This window comes from Mytilus trossulus, chromosome 1, assembly GCF_036588685.1.
Source record: "Mytilus trossulus isolate FHL-02 chromosome 1, PNRI_Mtr1.1.1.hap1, whole genome shotgun sequence".
NCBI classification, from domain to species: domain Eukaryota; kingdom Metazoa; phylum Mollusca; class Bivalvia; order Mytilida; family Mytilidae; genus Mytilus; species Mytilus trossulus.
The window spans coordinates 98,902,305-98,920,252 of NC_086373.1; the positions used below are offsets into that span (position 1 = coordinate 98,902,305).

The window sequence follows — 17,948 nt, forward strand, 5'->3', positions numbered from 1 at the left end:
CAGAAAACATAATGCCCCTCTACTATTGTAGGTGGGGCATAAAAAGATATAAGTAATTGCAAACATTCAGTATCAACTTTTTCAGGGAAATATTTGTTCCAGTTAATTCTTCAAATAATCATTATATTTTACACAAATTCTTTATAATAAATAAGGTGTCACATTTTCTTGGTTTTCAGCTAACAGCACAGTTTTGATTTTAAAAAGGAAATATTTTATCTCTATTTCATTACATTCAGTACATGTTATAGTGTCATCCTATTCCTACCAGATTTCATTTGGTACTAAAGAGGAAAATAACAAAACTTAGAGAAAAAATATCACTTTTATTTCCAATATTTTCTTTGCATCCGCCATCATATTTAATATTATCATTATTATAAAATAAGTACATTATAAGTAATGGGATATGAACTTACACATGTAAAGGGACAGATAGTCACAGGACAAAAAGTCACAAGTAATCTGTTGACAATTGTTTGAATATGTAAGAGAAAGTCTTTTAATATATATCTTTTTTACATATATTCAAATTAAAGATAATGAAATGTGTCATTATACTGGAAAAATAAAGATTTATTTAATTTTAATCATGCAGAAGAAAGATTTCTTGGCACCATGAAGTCATTTAAGACCCAAGCCACCTTGACATTTTCTTTTTCAACATTATATACAATAGTTCAAGAAAAATACAAAAATATTTTTGTATAAATAAGTGTGTTTTATTCAAAGAAAATAATCAGAAAAAAATAATTGTGACTTTTTGTCCTGTAACTTTCTGTCCTACATTCACCTACACAGACCCACCTTGCTTGCATCTCTCCCTCTCTCTTTCTTTCTCTCACACTCTCTCTTGTTCTAATTACTGAAGAAATATAGGCAAACATTTAAAAAAGAATACCATTTAAATTTCCAATTCCAATTGAAATACACTGCATTTAATGAAAGGAGACAACTCTCAATTAAAGACCAAATGTCTTAAAGGTGGCTCATATCCAAAAGCAAGCTTAAATAACAATAATCCCTATCCTAACAATAAAAATCAATCAAAAAGAGATCCACTCTGACATCAGATTTATGCAAAATAAACAGTTCACAAATATCATTTAACAAATAGACATCTATGTTAACACAATCAACACCCTTAAATGATGTACATGTACTCTACTACAAAATGTTCTTTTCATTTCTAGTGTAATATCTCTTTATAAAACTTGCAATAAACATTCTTTATATAATTTGCTTGTTTCATGCATCAGAAGAGAGAAAGTTGGCAAAACCACTTTAATGCCAGGGCAAATAATGGTTTAAGATTTATTGTCATAGAATCTACCTAGTATATAAATAGATATAAATGTGTCATAGTATATTCAAAAGAACGCAAAAATGCTTCAATCAATGAAAAATATAATTGGAAATATCACATGTTAAAATTTCAAGGTAATGATTAAATACAAGTTTTGTTATAAAATATAATGTAATGCAATATTATACCTGACAATGTTATGTGAAGAAAAACTTTGATACAATTTCGAAACCTGGAAAGTGTTTAACATCAATGTTTTTTGTTTATGCTGTCAAATGCAGAAGAAAATATCAAACAGAAGTTCTGAAAAAATTTACCATGAATAAAGTCATATATAGATTACAGACTACAAAGTCTTATCTGATATCAAGATGTAAATTAGATAAGTTAATTATTTTGACACAAGATATCTTATAACTAACTTCATATTGTGTAATTCCTTACTTTTATAACATCATGAATGGATACTGTGACTACATCACTAGTACCAGACAGCTAAAACAATGAAGTGTAAGGCTTATCTAAGCCTATTAAGGCAATTTTTTTCAGATTTTTAGGTTAACAATGCTTTTTAACTTTGTACTCGAGTTTAACAGAGACAGACATGTGAATTATGAATAATTTCTCTTCACTTCCATTCTTACAATATTGAATGTTCACCTCATGGATCTATTAAAAAAATAATTATACATTCATTTAAAGTAACAGTCTTTGTAAGAATCAGTTAATTTAACAGAATGTTAAAACATGGTTGAAAAATACCCACAGGCCTAAACCAACATTTTTTAAGTTGTCCTCATCCTGAACTAATAAGTCGCACGTTTTTCTTCATGCCTGGTAAGTTCTTTTCAGTAAGCAAGTTTCTAGTGCATTTCAACAAAATTATATCTTGAAATAACAGATGAATAGGAAACAATGTTACTTGAGTGTGTAATCAAAAACCATATTTTGATAGCAGCCATATTAATTTATCTTTTTTAAGACAAACAAATATCTGATGTAAAATAAAACATTAGCCTAGTTACTTTGATGAATATGATCATACAATCTTATCTGAACAGAATGAGAATTCTGTTTTCATAAAGTTAATTGAACTGATTCATTTACATGTAGTATACACTTTACTCAGATGGCAAAAAAGCTTGAAATCAGTGTTTACAAATAGATCATTGTCCATACGAGCTAGGGTTAACATGTTACGAAACCATAAAAAAAAATTACAATGAGTTGTAAAATTTTTTAAATTCATATAAGAGAGCATACTCTTCAGTTTTTTCAATGTGCTATTTCTTTGTTCTGCAACCTGTGAGTTGATCCATTTATATTGTAGGTAGTTATCTAGATTATATCCTATATGACAACCTGAAAAAAAGATGGCATTATATGTTATTTGCATGAGCATTTAATTCATTTTAAATGTAAATAAGACAAAAATTTGAATGGGTTCCATTTGAAATATATGTGCTTAGAATTATATTATAGGGTTATTGCATGAATATTGAGGAATATTGTTCCAAATAGAATTTTATATTGCACGAGCTTGCAAGTGCAATATATGTTCTACAAGGGACAGCTAACTGTGTAACCCTCTTTAAATAAAGAATTATTATTATAATTATTATTATTAAATAATATACTATATCAACTTATTACCTTCCCGTCAAAGGCTTTTGAATGTATATTCCATTCTGTTTTAATTTTGTAAATTGGTTTTGCTCTGTTTATTGTTATATTTTTCCTTGCATGTTTCACCCCTTTTGCATAATGTGTCATCTCTAATAAGATAAAGTAGAATTTTCCACTACTTGAAATGGAGACAATATTTTATATCTGTATGTCTTTTATTTTATTTAAATATATATCTTCTTTCCAAAACAACATTTTGCACTTAAACTATTTTATTTTTTCAGACTTTGACTAATATCTTGTATGAAAGTATATCAACATACTATAAAGTATTGAATAAAAAAAGTGATAATAGATAAATTTGACCAAATATTACAGCTCTTTTATAAATGCATGCAAAGCAAACCTTTGATCAACTTAATTACCGGCTTTTTTTGTTTGGATGTTGAAAGAAAATTTGTTAAGTATTTACTTATTTCCTACAATAATCTACTATTAAGTCTTTCTATCTTCTATCTATGCTGACATTCTGATAAACACTTTTAGTGTTGAACATTAAATATATACATTTTCCCTTATTGCTTTTATAAATGACAGCTTTTACAATATTTTTATGTATTGAAACATACTTACCAACATGATTGCACCAATGAAAACGATCAACCAAAAACCAAGAATGTTGGAAAAACACAGGGTCTCTGTTTAGACAGTACTGATGCAGGTTGCATGCATTATCATAGATAATAAGCTTAGGAGCTGCAAATTAACCAAATAATGAAATCAACACCAACATTATTGATATTATGTCCAGTTAATCCCTTATATAAAATTAAATATTTAAAAATGACATGTCAATCACTACTAATCAAATTCAAATGAAGTTAAATAAACCTTCTGTATCTATAATGATAGTCATATTACAAATTGAACACTTTAAGGTGGCTCAATATTGATAGATCTCTCCATTCTTGTTTGGGATTACTGTGAATTTTGTTTCTTGTATTTTATAGATATAGAAGATGTGGTGTGAGTGCCAATGAGACAATTCTCCATCCAAATAACAGTTTTACTAGTTTTACTATTACTTTTACTTTGGTACATTATTTGGAGATTGAGTGCGCATATGTCATTATATGTTATATGGTTAGAAAGTAATGTTTTCAAGGGAAGGTTTTTGTATATACCTTTAAACAAAGCTCTTAATTGTAGCTGTTAAACATACTGATATATGATATCACAAAACGACCAATCTTTAGATGTCAACATATTCATATACAGCACAATTTATAACAGTACAAAAAAATTATAAAGTTATGTAATGTTAGCCAATTATGAAAGGACAAGTTCATTAATAAATTATTAAATGAATAATGCCATCTGAAAAGTATCAGTTGAAAAGAAATTGTCCCCTTTCACATGTATTGCGGCCCTCATATTATTTATCTGTAACTATAGTTTGCTAGCTATTTTTAGTCTCTTTCTTTTACTTATTTTAATTCATTTCTACAATTTGTCAGGTCAATGATATTGATGAAAATGGTAGCAAAAATGATTAAAGACAGAGCAACATATATACTTAAACAAAATAAATATATAAATCACACACAGACGAAACACATGCTATGTAAAAAGTATGTGCACATGCAATAAAAATAATAATAATTATAGTTATAGCTGAAGACAGCAAAATATTAAAGTTAAATCAAGTTTAAAAATAAAAAATAGTTAAATAAAGTTCAAGTATGCTTGAATGATTAGTTCTTGAAGTTATGATTATTTATTCAATAATTTATGACAGAAGCTAAAGCAAATTATAAGTTGTTTATTGTGTTTATATCTTGCAGATACAGTATGACATTGCATTACAACTGGAAAGATATTTTTTCCATAATATTTGAATTAGGATCAGAATAAAAGAAATCTATTAAGTATCATTAAACAGAGGAAGAACATAATTACCAGTATGAAATCTAGTACGGAGAACAGTAAAAGGAATGTTGGGACTCTCTGCATCTTCCATAATCTCATAGCCATAGCAAATGCCTATATAATGTAAATGTGTAAAACTGGTATATGATAATGTAATAAAAGTATAAAAATTACCATGTGATTAAATATCAGCAAGTTAAGGTTAATGAGTTGTCTCCCATGAACCTGTTAGTAAAAATAATAATTCCATCACCATAGCATTAAACAAGATAAAGGAAAATGTTAATAAGTAAAATAGTACAAGAGTTGTCTCCCATTGGAATTGAACCAACCTACAATAAATGTATTCTCCTTCAGATGAAGACTTTTTATATACCTGTTAGTGGTTAATTTAAAGTCATATTTCCATCACCAAAGGATTAAATAAGATAAAGGAAAATGTTAATAAGTAAAATAGACAGTACAAGAGTTGTCTCCCCTGTACCTGTTTACTAAAATAATGTTCCAATCACCCATGGATTAAATAACAGATGAATGTTAAAAAAGAAAATAGTTGATAAGTTGTCTTTAATGGACCTATTAAATAACAGATATAATTACATCACTAGTGCATTAATTAGGTAGTTAATCAATTGGTTAATAGTGCATGATTTATCTCCCATTGGAATTAAACAAACATACAATCATGATTTTTCTGATGCAGTTAACTTTATCTTATGAGGTTTAATAACCTGTAACATGTATGCAAAATATATTTACCATGGATACACGAGACTGTAAATAATCCAGGTGTTAATGTTGGATGTGTTGATCTTTTTTTTGTGCATTTTGTTTCCATCCTAGGTTTTTTTTTATCAATTCTGTAGTTTCCTCTGTGGCAAAGAGTTGGCATTGTCGGAAAAAAACCAATCCCTCCACATGCACAGCCTGATTCACACTCTGAGATGTTGTGTATTTTGCCAATGAATGGTGACTGTGCCCTTACAACTAACTCCTTCATGATAGGATGCATAAATTCAGGAATTTTCCATTCCAGGTTTTTTAAAAGTTTAAAAAATAAAGGAACTTCTTGCTCCAAAAGCACACTGTCATCATTTTGAAAAAAAAATCCCCAATCAGAAAATATTTGAAAGATTCTATTGTTATCATGCAGAAAACCACAAACTGGATAATTGCTTGATAATACTGATAACAAATCACAATAAATCCCAGGACATTTGGCAAAACCAGATTCCCAAAAGTCATTCAAAATATCTGTCATTGCAGGTTGATAAGTTGTAATTAGTTTTTGTAATTGGCAGTACTCTTTTTCATCTAACCCCTCCTTCACAAACTTCAACAGTAGCTTTCTCGTTTCAGCATTGTTGATAAATACTCGTGTATTGTGAGAACTGAAATAATACAATATATGTGTCACAGAAAAACCCTGGTCAGTTATAACTTCAAAATCTTTCTTCCAATACACTTTACAGCAAAACGCCTTGAGTGTGCCATAAAGGAATTGTATTTGTTAGCTTGCTAACTGACCAGTATGCAAAGGAGGGCAGTATACCTAATATAATAACTAAGTATAGCTTTCTTTTAAAATATGAACACTTATCTGAAAAATATTCAAAAATTAATAACTGTAAATATAAATATAACCATGATGATGGCCATTTAAGAAAGAGCTCTTCTATACTTGCAGACAATTTCAACACTGATTATTCAAGTTCTTTTCATGATGATTGTTTTTTTGATATGCACACAATTTGGTGTAAAACCTGACTTTATTCTTTACATATGGATTTTTGTTTGACTGCTATCTGTCTCATTCATTTGGATTTTATTTTTTATCTGTCAGATAGAAATTGCATTATTCAAATTAATGTCAATGCATCTGTTAACCTATTTTTCTATCTGAAATCAAGATGCTTGACTTATTTTTTTCACATACTAAGGCAGATAAGTTTGAAGACTTTCTTATAGTATTTTTTTTTATTATAATTGTTGAAAGTATGTTGAACAACAATTTTTGACATATTTGCTATTTGACCTTTTTGTATATTTGTACATCTCATTGTCTTTCGAAAAAAACTGACATGTATTTATTGAGCTTCAAGTAAAATTAAGTCTCTAAAAGAGAATACTAATATACCTTCCATCAAATGTAGCATTATCTGTTGTCTCCTTTAAATATTGTTTCCAAGGCATGAAGGTCTTTCTAAGTCCCAAAGAAACTCCATCCATAACCACAGTGTGTGGACAGTCTCCACACTCAGGACAGGAAAACCCATTGTTATAATTCAAATCCAATAACTCCAGGAAACTGTACCATGCATATCTTAACCTATTTAATTTTTTTTTTTAGCATATTTATATATTTTAAGCCAAGAGGTATCCATGAAATAATGCAACAAGAATGCTCATGCTGAAATGCCTCCATATGAATACAAACTTTATCAAATTCAATTAAATAGCCTGCTTCCTAGCATATACTCAAACACATGTATATCTATAAAACGTTGGGGAAACAAATGAAGTCTGACTTGTAAAGAAATACTGGATACCCAGACTTTTAACAGTCACTCCCCTGATACTGAATACACAATATTAAACAAATAGTACCATATATAATCTACTTTGATCAGTTGTGACTGTAGTTTCCAGTTTTCATTTAACAAACAACAAAGTTTTAATACCAAAGTTCTTGAACATGTTTGAATAAGTGATAAACATTTTGACATATTCCGGCAAGAACAGTAATATTTAGGCAAAAATCTCAAAGGCAGATGCCTGCAGGCTGGACAAATCATTACAAAATGATATTCATTTTCAAAAGCTTTCATATTGCAACATTGACATAGCCTTTCATTTGAATAAAAATATATCTTTTAATATGATAAAGCATCACAAACGTTGCATATACGAATGATATCTTTTTTTCTTCTCTTGAAACCAGATTTACTTATTGTAACTTACCTGTTATACTGGAACTCCTCTGAAAAGTTCAAATTCCCACTTTCAAGTTGCTCCCAAGTCCATTGTTTGTAAAATGATGATAGTGTGCACCTTTGTAGAAATTTAATAGACAATATAAGGTCAATGTCAGAAAAAAATACCTTTTTTCCATGAGACGTTAGAAACTTAGAAAGGCCAATTTTAATGAGCTCTTCCACAGTTTTGTGCCAAATACCAAAAAACTATTTTGACAATTACCAGATATTGATTTTAAATGCCACTAAAAAAATATGTTTCTGAAAACTATAATACCAAAAACAAAATATTTTCCATCCCTACAGCAACATAATATGAATTCTGTATGGCAGGCAATGTCCCATTGTTACTATATTTGGTAGATGAAGACATAACCAATTGTCCTTAGTCAGGAGTCTGATGTTCAGTGGTTGTCTTCTGTTTAAGTGATAGTGTTTCTAGTTTTTTATATAGATTATACTGTTTGTTTCCCTGTTTAAAGGTTTAACACCAGTATTTTTGGTGGCTCTGTACAGCTTGCTGTTTGGTGTAAGCAGAAGTTGAGTATTGAAGGACATAGGGAGAGCCAAAAATTGAGTTCCTGAAATTTTTATCCCCAACGGGAATTGAACCCGGAACCTTTGTGTTAGCATTCTGATGCACTAACCACTACACCACGGCTCTCACATACCTTGACTTATAATAATTTACTTTTATAAGTTGTCTCATTGCCACTCAAACCACATCTTCCTTTATCTATTCTAAAGTGTTACAGCTGTAGTAAAAAAACAAGAGAAGTTGTACAAACATAACAGCAAAACCAAAACAAGGTGTTCAACACCTCAATACAAATGTTAATAGTGTCACTAGAATTGAGAAGTTTTTGCATAACATTAATTGAATATACATGTAGATAAAATTGGCAATAAGTATGTGCCTTTGAAATATCAGTAATCTGCAATTAAATTGTTGTCATTTGATGATGTTCTTCATAATAAAAGATGACGACATTGAGGATCCCCTTATGAAATATGTAATAGGTTTAGGTCTTTCTTAATGGACTATACTGTTGTCATAATATGTATGCTAACTATAGCTGCATACATCCATACCATTTCATCTCAGTGACAATTATACTAACTATGTGTATAAATTATATGATTTCTTTTAATAAATTATAAACACCCAAGGATCTTGGTTGTAATGTTATTGAATATTGAAAAAAATGTGTTGAAAATATATCCACTTCCTGTATGATTTTTATCTAATTTATACATTTGTGTGCATTATAAGCACTTATGGTTGAAATTTCTTACCCTTGAGTTACATACTGTTTAAGATAATTTCTTAAAACCTTATGCGACACTAAATATGTGCCCATATTTAGAAGTTGGTCTTCACAGCCATCGTATTCCTTAACATTTTGGCATTCTCCAGTATTCAGGCATTTTCGGTAATAAGCTGTTGAAAAAGGTATCAAATTATATTGATGAAATTTGATGGCCTGGGGGAACTAGCTGTCAAAATAATCTTCACCAAATTAATTCAAAATTCTCATATTTTATTTATTACAATGTAAAACATTTAACCCAACTATTAAAAGTATGAAATAAATAATAAACAGAGCACGAGCATGAAAAAAACGTAGCTTGCAAGAGTAAACTATTTCCCTATTTGCATTTCATTATTGAAAATTATTTATTGTGGTTATATTTCAGAGCAATCAAAATACTTTTAGACTCTACACAAGTTATAACCTTGAACCTAGAAAAATGCTTGTTTTTGGCCTCTTTTTGATCCCTTATTCCTTAACGATTTGGATAATCATCCAATAATCAATACCAACCTTCCTTTTGTGGTTTAAACCTTCTCTAAGGTCAATCTATCTACATTTCTAAATCTCAAATCTACATTTTAAATTAGTATTGAAATGTCTCATTTCATCTCCAAGAAACCCTTTTTATCTGTAATATTTTCAAAAACCAGGGTTCCTGTGAAAAATGCCACAACAGTTCCTTCATTGATAATATATCTAAGATTAAACTGATAGTGAAGAATATGTGTAAAGAGGAAGCATGAAGTTATTGATTGATAAATCTGAAAACAGTTGATGATAAAAATTACTACAAATATTTCCTCAATAGCCATTTTGTGTAAAAAAAATCGACATATCCAGTAAACCCTGAGCTTAAAACATTCCATTTTTGCAAATACAGGAAATATGTTATAAAAAATAGCTTCTGAATGAAATTGAATAAAATTATGATGTCGGCTGTTATTGGTTTTTCATTTTATGCAACTGTAATGAGCAAACTGGATTCCTCTTTATAAGATTTCAGTTAAACAGAACTTTTTATTGTTTTTTTGGTATTATTACTGTGACTTTAAGGTTGACATTATGAGAAATATTATTATCCATCAGATAATTTTTTTTAGCAACTCACTCTTTACTAGTATTACATCATTTGTTGTATACAGTTTCATGTCTGCTTCTTCAGAGGCAATACCCCAACCTGATCCACAGTCACATGAGCCGTCAATTGGTGGAACCAGTTTCAGTATGAAATCTTCAATCGTATTAGGCACCTGTGTGTGGCGATTCCTTTTCTGCTCCTCAGATGGACAATCAAATGGTATTTTAAGTTGGGAGATGCTTTGTGGCACATATCTTGATCTCCATTTCATTTCCTGGTTCAAGGCTTCTTTAACATTGACTGGAATGTCAGAGGTTTCTTCTGTATTTAGTATTCCTTTTATATGTTTACAGGTTTCAGATGAATGCGGGCAGGATTGACATGCCAATTGTGGTGTAAGCCCACTGTATTCTACTCTCACAATGTTGTAGGTGGTATCATTTGCATCCTGCCATCTTACACATAGGATACTGGAGTTATTTTCCAGACCAAAGACCTCAATCTTAATAAATAAATAAATGAATATATTTATAATTATGTGTACGATACAAATTTAATACAAGCAGAAACTAACCATTACATTTTTAAAAGGCTGGAACAAAATGAATAAATATCAGTGAAAAAACATAATATAAAGAAATAAATGAATTAACAGTATTCTCAGTCAAATAAAGACTTCATATAGATCTATTTATAAAGAAAAGATGATACTCCAATCACCAGGTGATTAAATAACAACAGGTCAATGTAATGTGAATAATTGTGCAAGAGATGTGTCCCATTGGAATTGAACCAACCTACAATAGATGTATTCTCCTTCAGATGAAGACTTTTTATGTACCTGTAAGTGGTTAGTTAAAAGTCATATTTCCATCACCAAAGGATTAAATAAGATAAAGGAATATGTTAATAAGTAAAATAGTACAAGAGTTGTCTCCCATTGTAATTAAACCAACCTACAATAAATGTATTCTCCTTCAGATGAAGACTGTTTATGTACCTGTTAGTGGTAAGTAAATTTCCATCACCAAAGGATTAAATAAGATAAAGGAAAATGTTAATCAGTAAAATAGTACAAGAGTTGTCTCCCATTGGAATTGAACCAACCTACAATAAATGTATTCTCCTTCAGATGAAGACTTTTTATATACCTGTTAGTGGTTAGTTAAAAGTCATATTTCCATCACCAAAGGATTAAATAAGATAAAGGAAAATGTTAATCAGTAAAATAGTACAAGAGTTGTCTCCCATTGGAATTAAACTAACCTACAATAAATGTATTCTCCTTCAGATGAAGACTGTTTATGTACCTGTTAGTGGTAAGTAAATTTCCATCACCAAAGGATTAAATAAGATAAAGGAAAATGTTAATCAGTAAAATAGTACAAGAGTTGTCTCCCATTGGAATTGAACCAACCTACAATAAATGTATTCTCCTTCAGATGAAGACTTTTTATGTTCCTGTTAGTGGTTAGTAAATTTCCATCACCAAAGGATTAAATAAGATAAAGGAAAATGTTAATCAGTAAAATAGTACAAGAGTTGTCTCCCATTGGAATTAAACTAACCTACAATAAATGTATTCTCCTTCAGATGAAGACTGTTTATGTACCTGTTAGTGGTAAGTAAATTTCCATCACCAAAGGATTAAATAAGATAAAGGAAAATGTTAATCAGTAAAATAGTACAAGAGTTGTCTCCCATTGGAATTGAACCAACCTACAATAAATGTATTCTCCTTCAGATGAAGACTTTTTATATACCTGTTAGTGGTTAGTTAAAAGTCATATTTCCATCACCAAAGGATTAAATAAGATAAAGGAAAATGTTAATCAGTAAAATAGTACAAGAGTTGTCTCCCATTGGAATTAAACTAACCTACAATAAATGTATTCTCCTTCAGATGAAGACTGTTTATGTACCTGTTAGTGGTAAGTAAATTTCCATCACCAAAGGATTAAATAAGATAAAGGAAAATGTTAATCAGTAAAATAGTACAAGAGTTGTCTCCCATTGGAATTGAACCAACCTACAATAAATGTATTCTCCTTCAGATGAAGACTTTTTATATACCTGTTAGTGGTTAGTTAAAAGTCATATTTCCATCACCAAAGGATTAAATAAGATAAAGGAAAATGTTAATCAGTAAAATAGTACAAGAGTTGTCTCCCATTGGAATTAAACTAACCTACAATAAATGTATTCTCCTTCAGATGAAGACTGTTTATGTACCTGTTAGTGGTTAGTAAATTTCCATCACCAAAGTATTTAAATAAGATAAAGGAAAATGTTAATAAGTAAAATAGTACAAGAGTTGTCTCCCATTGGAATTGAACCAACCTACAATAAATGTATTCTCCTTCAGATGAAGACTTTTTATGTACCTGTTAGTGGTTAGTAAATTTCCATCACCAAAGGATTAAATAAGATAAAGGAAAATGTTAATCAGTAAAATAGTACACTAGTTGTCTCCCATTGTAATTAAACCAACCTACAATAAATGGATTCTCCTTCAGATGAAGACTTTAAATGTACATGTTAGTGGTTAGTTATGAGTTCATATTTCCATCACCAAAGGATTAAATAAGATAAGAAAAATTTTAACAAGTAAAATAGTACAAGAATTGTCTCCCATGTACTTGTTATTAAAAAATAATAGTTCCATCTGAAACCAAAAATGATTTCAACAAAAAACTAGTAATTGTGATTCAGATTTAAAATCTAGTTACCCTCTATTTGCTGATCATTATATGCTTACACTTACCTGAATTTTAAATTGTGAACACTCCTCTTTTTAAAGTAAATTGTTTTTTTTCCGTTTTTTAAGTTATTATAACCAACCTTATTTTTCTAAGTAAAAGCTAAGTTTTAAAATAATTGTCTCGGATTCCTCTGTCTACTTTGGATATATCTTTTTCCATCTATTTCAAAATCAGTTAAAAAAAAACATTCAGATGAGAACATAAGGAGCATTTTGTTACACATATATACTTATTAATCTGCACATTTACTGAAATGACATAGACATCATATGTTCTTGAAATCAGTCATAACTAAGTTCTCCTTTCTATCTTTATCAACAACTGACTGTTCTGTAATAAAGAGAGAATTTCATAATGATATTTTTTTCTTAAATGACACAATTTCTCATGAACTGAATCTTCAAAACACTTATTGTCAACAAAAAAATACTTACATTTGCCCTTTGCTTGTCATATGTGTGATCTGTTTCATTTTCAGTTTGCTTGCCTACAAAACAAATATCAGGTTACTTTCTATGTACTTACTCAATATGTCTTACCAAATGGAGGACATCAGCGTTAATAATTCTGATAACCAATAGTTTTTACACTAATTGATTTTAAAAATGTCTACATAGTTTATTTCTGTAAAGCGTGTTACACACACTTATTCTTTTTAATAAATAATAGTTAAACATGTATGATTAATAAGTTTTGATCAGTCATATAAATATAAATTTTTTGAGATTGAAAGCAAAAGTGCATAATTTTGAACTCATAATTTAATATATGTGGAGTTCTAACTTTTAATAGAAATAATATTCTTGCAGTGCATACAAATTTATTCAGAAATGGAAACATGTAAAAGAATGGATATAAAAGGTAGCATTTTACATCATTAATCCAATCATTCAGTTTAATTGAACTCTGGAGCTGGCATGTCAGTTAACTGCTAGTAGTCTGTTGTTATTTATGTATTATTGTCATTTTGATTATTTTCTTTGGTTACATCTTCTGACATCAGACTCAGACTTCTCTTGAACTGAATTTAACGTGCGTACTATTATGCGTTTACTTTTCTACATTGGCTGGAGGTATAGGGGGAGGGTTGAGATCTCACAAACATGTTTAACCCCGCCACATTTTTGCGCCTGTCCCAAGTCAGGAGCCTCTGGCCTTTGTTAGTCTTGTATTATTTTAATTTTACTTTCTTGTGTACAATTTGGAAATAAGTATGGCATTCATTATCACTAGACTAGTATATATTTGTTTTGGGGTCAGCTGAAGGACAACTCCAGGTGTGGGAATTTCTCGCTACATTGAAGACCTGTGACCTTTTGCTGTTGTTTTCTTATTTGGTCGGGTTGTTGTCTCTTTGACAAATTCCCCATTTCCATTGTCAATTTTATATAAGTTATTTAATGTTTTTAACTGCACATATGGTAATTTTCCAGTATAAATATGCAAATTGTTGGAAAAATTATCAATTCTTAAAATGTAAAACTTATAATGTAAGTTGGTACAATGAAAGTTAAGCAATCACAAAATCTTATCAACATCAAATAGAATTAATTCTTGTGTGTTTCTTGTTTGTTTAAATCAGCCAAATTTTGCTCCCATCAATTTCATGTGTATCTGACCTGAACTTCTATTCAACGGAAATTTTTCACGTGAATAAATCCACAGGAAATAAATTTAATAACTTTTGGTTGATGCAAACTCAAGTTACAGAAACAAAACCAAATTGGGAAAGAAAGTACAGATATACTTACGGCAAGGGTAAAACTTAATGCACCCTCCACTACAGAGGGGGCATACACAATTATTAATGGTGTCAAGTTAAAAAAAAAAAAAAATCCAATACTTAAACTTATGTTTAAAACTAATACCTGTTATTTTTTGTTTTATATTTTTGTTTGATAATTTTAAACTGACTTGAAATTTATTGATTTTGACATGAAATTAACATACAAATTTTCACCTTAAACCAAGTGAAAAATTCAAGATGAATTTCTTATGGTTGAGTTTAATTTTTGTACCATATAATACAAATTCAATAGAATTTTCACATACATTTTGTATCATTTCAGAAATTTCATGGGACAGATCATAACATAATTATTTTAGTTAATCTTTTTGTTATAATATGAATAACCTCCCTTCAAGGATTAAATGCAACTACACAAAATTATTGTTTTTGAAATATAATTCTATAGTATATTCATCTGTAGTAGAGTTAAGGTAGGATTTGTATATATTATTTCAAGTACTATACCTAGTATGTTGGATTTGGCAATTGGTGCTTATTGATAAATTAATAATATTTCTATAGTGTCAGTAAATTGAACTACTTTCACACCTTTTGTGTCATCTTTAACTTTTGAAATCATATACTGTTGGAAATAACTCAATCTCAAGAAAATAAGAACTATTTACTATAACTGAAAGGAAAAATGTATACTTGATATCTTAAAATTCTGAGTTATCTCCCTTCAATGCTGTGCATGACACTTTTTCTTAAAGTAAAAGTATTATTAGAGAAAGAACTTATTAAAAAAAGTCCTTATGATGAAATACCATGCTTTGTATCAACTATCACATCAGTATCACATTCATATTCTCATTTTTAAGTAAGAATTTTTCTATATTTTAGTTTAACCTTTAACATAGGCTGCCTCTGGAGAAATTTCCATTTGAAAACCCTCTATTATTCCCTTTGCAGGTGCAACATGTATGCATTTTTCTTCCAAATCTAAAATAAAAATATTATTTGATATTTCACATTGACAGTTATAAATGGTTTCAAATTTGAAAATAACCTTGAAAATATTCAGAACAAGAACATCGCATCACATGAAATTTTGATACGGATTAGGATACCAAGTATGCCAAACAGAAAACAGCAATCACCTGACAATGTTAGTAAAAAGTTAGCAACGGAGAGTATCAACAACTGAGTAGGCCTTGTCTTATGTGATTTATCACACACTTTTGAAATTTTCATTGTTTACAGGTTATAAGAAACTGACCTTACAATTACCTTAATTGTAATTAGTTGTTATTTTGCTATATTTACATCAAACTATTAAAACACCATTTTTAAAATCCATACCAATGGAAAAAAAAGTTGTATTTTATTTTATTTTGTATTATTACATTGGTTGCAATGAATTACATTGATTTCCCAGTTGAAAAAAAACCGATAATTTCACATGTGAAATAAACGTCGTTATTTCACTCTCTGACGTCATACAACAATAGGCGTTGTCAAGACGTCGATAACGTCGGATCAAAGCAAATTGTGAATGTGTAGGAAAATAATATAGTTCCTTACAATTTCTGCATTAATTTCATAAAAAAAAGCCATTAATAGCCAATGTAATAAAAAGTATAACTAATCGCCGTATTTGAATATGAAAAATAAGACAACTTGTGACCGAACGCCGCTATGGATTAAACTCGTGCTGCGCACTCGTTTAATCCAGGCGTCGTCCGGTCACGTGTTGTCTTATTTTTTATATTCAAATACGGCGATTAGTTATACTATAATTAATTTTATTTTGCACCAGAAATTAAGCTGACATAAACTTTGATACAGAATGCAAAATTAAATGGCAGAGACTGCATGATCTTTTTAACCCAGTATTTTGTTTTGATATGTGTTTACATTATCTTATATTCATGTTTATTTATTAGAAAAATCATAAAATTCCTCATTTTTGGTAATATCTGCAAACTATACACATATATGTCTCACCTGTAGGCATAATATTTAGACTGTTCAACATTGCCAGACCATGAACTAGTGATCTGGTCCTCAAAATAGTTGTCAACTGATAAATACTGATAGTAATACAACTTTAAAGTATATATCACAAGTACTTCATACAAAAAAAAAGTTTAAGACAAACTTAGCCTTCTAAATTGTTAACAAATTGAAAGGCATTGGACAAAACCTTAAAATACTTTTCAAAATAATATGTACTGATAGTAATACATCATCATACAAAATATATTTGAGGTATCACAAGCAGTTTTTATCAAACTTACGTAAGTAGAAAAGGTAACAATTGCAAAAACACTACCGCCAAAAAGCAATAACTATGTCTCACTTTTTGTGACAAAGGGGACAAAAAATTATCACAATAGTATAATCTGAAAAATGTTATACTATGATTATTTGGAAGCAGGGAATGCCATTCAACTTATTGTCAACCAAGAATTTGACGATAGACTTATCCCAAAAAATACATGTCAGTTTGACTTTCATACTATATTCTTAATTGTCTGTGCACTGCATAATGTTGAATAAACCGAAGAAATGAGAGGTTCGTGTAGAATTTATGTTAATGTATCTTTTTTTCAATTTTATAATTGTACCCTTTTCAATGTTTCCTGTAAGATTGTCAGGTATGCTTAGCAGGAGTCTTTCTTGGGCAACATTACAGGAACAACAATACATCCATCTGTGTATTCCTTCAATAATAAGAACTCTCCTCTGTAAAACAACATACTGATCCTGAAATATAGAAGATAAAAATTTAATAGCAAATGTGTTTTTTTTTTAGGGGAGATATCATCAGTATACAGTAGGTTACCAAAAAAAAACAAAAAATCAATTGTTTTTTTATATATTGTCTTGCTGATAAATGTTGCTTTTTGAATTGCAATTAATCTTCAAAATTTTCAGGAAAATAGATCAAACCAACAAAATTTGTATACAATCATGACAATTGTACTAAAAGGTAATACTGTGGATTCATTATTATTCATAGGATTCCAATTTTTGTTTTTGTTTCATGTGAACAGGTGAACCAAGAATTTAAATATTAAAGGAAATAGCAATTTCCTAACAGGTTGTATGCAGACTTAGTCAATACCATAAATTGAAATTGTTGTAGTGGTTAGTTAAAAGTCATATTTCCATCACCAGAGGATTTATTAACAGCAGGTAAATGTTAACAAAGAAAGTAGTTG

General features: G+C 29.4%; 2 protein-coding genes across 3 annotated transcripts in view; both read right to left on the bottom strand.

The window, feature by feature from the left end:
• LOC134693106 (uncharacterized) overlaps positions 1-17,948 on the bottom strand; it is a 43,852-nt gene that overhangs the window by 18,662 nt on the left and 7,242 nt on the right. Inside the window, exon 5 of the mRNA XM_063553818.1 lies at positions 13,427-13,479. Coding sequence (XP_063409888.1) covers positions 13,427-13,479 — 53 coding nt within the window. The remainder of the gene's footprint in view (positions 1-13,426; positions 13,480-17,948) is intronic.
• Positions 314-10,254, bottom strand: LOC134693061 (uncharacterized). 2 transcript variants are annotated; one of them, XM_063553766.1, is made up of 7 exons: positions 9,133-10,254; positions 7,823-7,912; positions 6,999-7,190; positions 5,621-6,252; positions 4,892-4,975; positions 3,566-3,688; positions 314-2,668 (listed from the first exon to the last, which is right to left on the bottom strand). In XM_063553766.1, the coding sequence occupies exons 1-7, from the start codon at positions 9,195-9,197 to the stop codon at positions 2,406-2,408; spliced, it is 1,449 nt and encodes a 482-aa protein (XP_063409836.1). In that variant the 5' UTR covers positions 9,198-10,254; the 3' UTR covers positions 314-2,405. The 2 variants fall into 2 exon arrangements, with proteins under 2 accessions (XP_063409836.1, XP_063409843.1); XM_063553773.1 differs by lacking the exons at positions 314-2,668; positions 4,892-4,975 and adding an exon at positions 5,036-5,086 and having other exon boundaries at positions 3,622-3,688.

What these genes read in the sequence shown, in the direction of transcription:
- LOC134693061 (XM_063553766.1), bottom strand. Translation starts at nt 9,197, where the DNA reads ATGGGCACATATTTAGTGTCGCATAAGGTTTTAAGAAATTATCTTAAA. An exon ending in AAACAGTATGTAACTCAAGG is followed by an intron (nt 7,913 to 9,132) that starts GTAAGAAATTTC and finishes ATTTCTACAAAG; the next exon opens with GTGCACACTATCATCATTTT. An exon ending in GAGGAGTTCCAGTATAACAG is followed by an intron (nt 7,191 to 7,822) that starts GTAAGTTACAAT and finishes AAAATTAAATAG; the next exon opens with GTTAAGATATGCATGGTACA.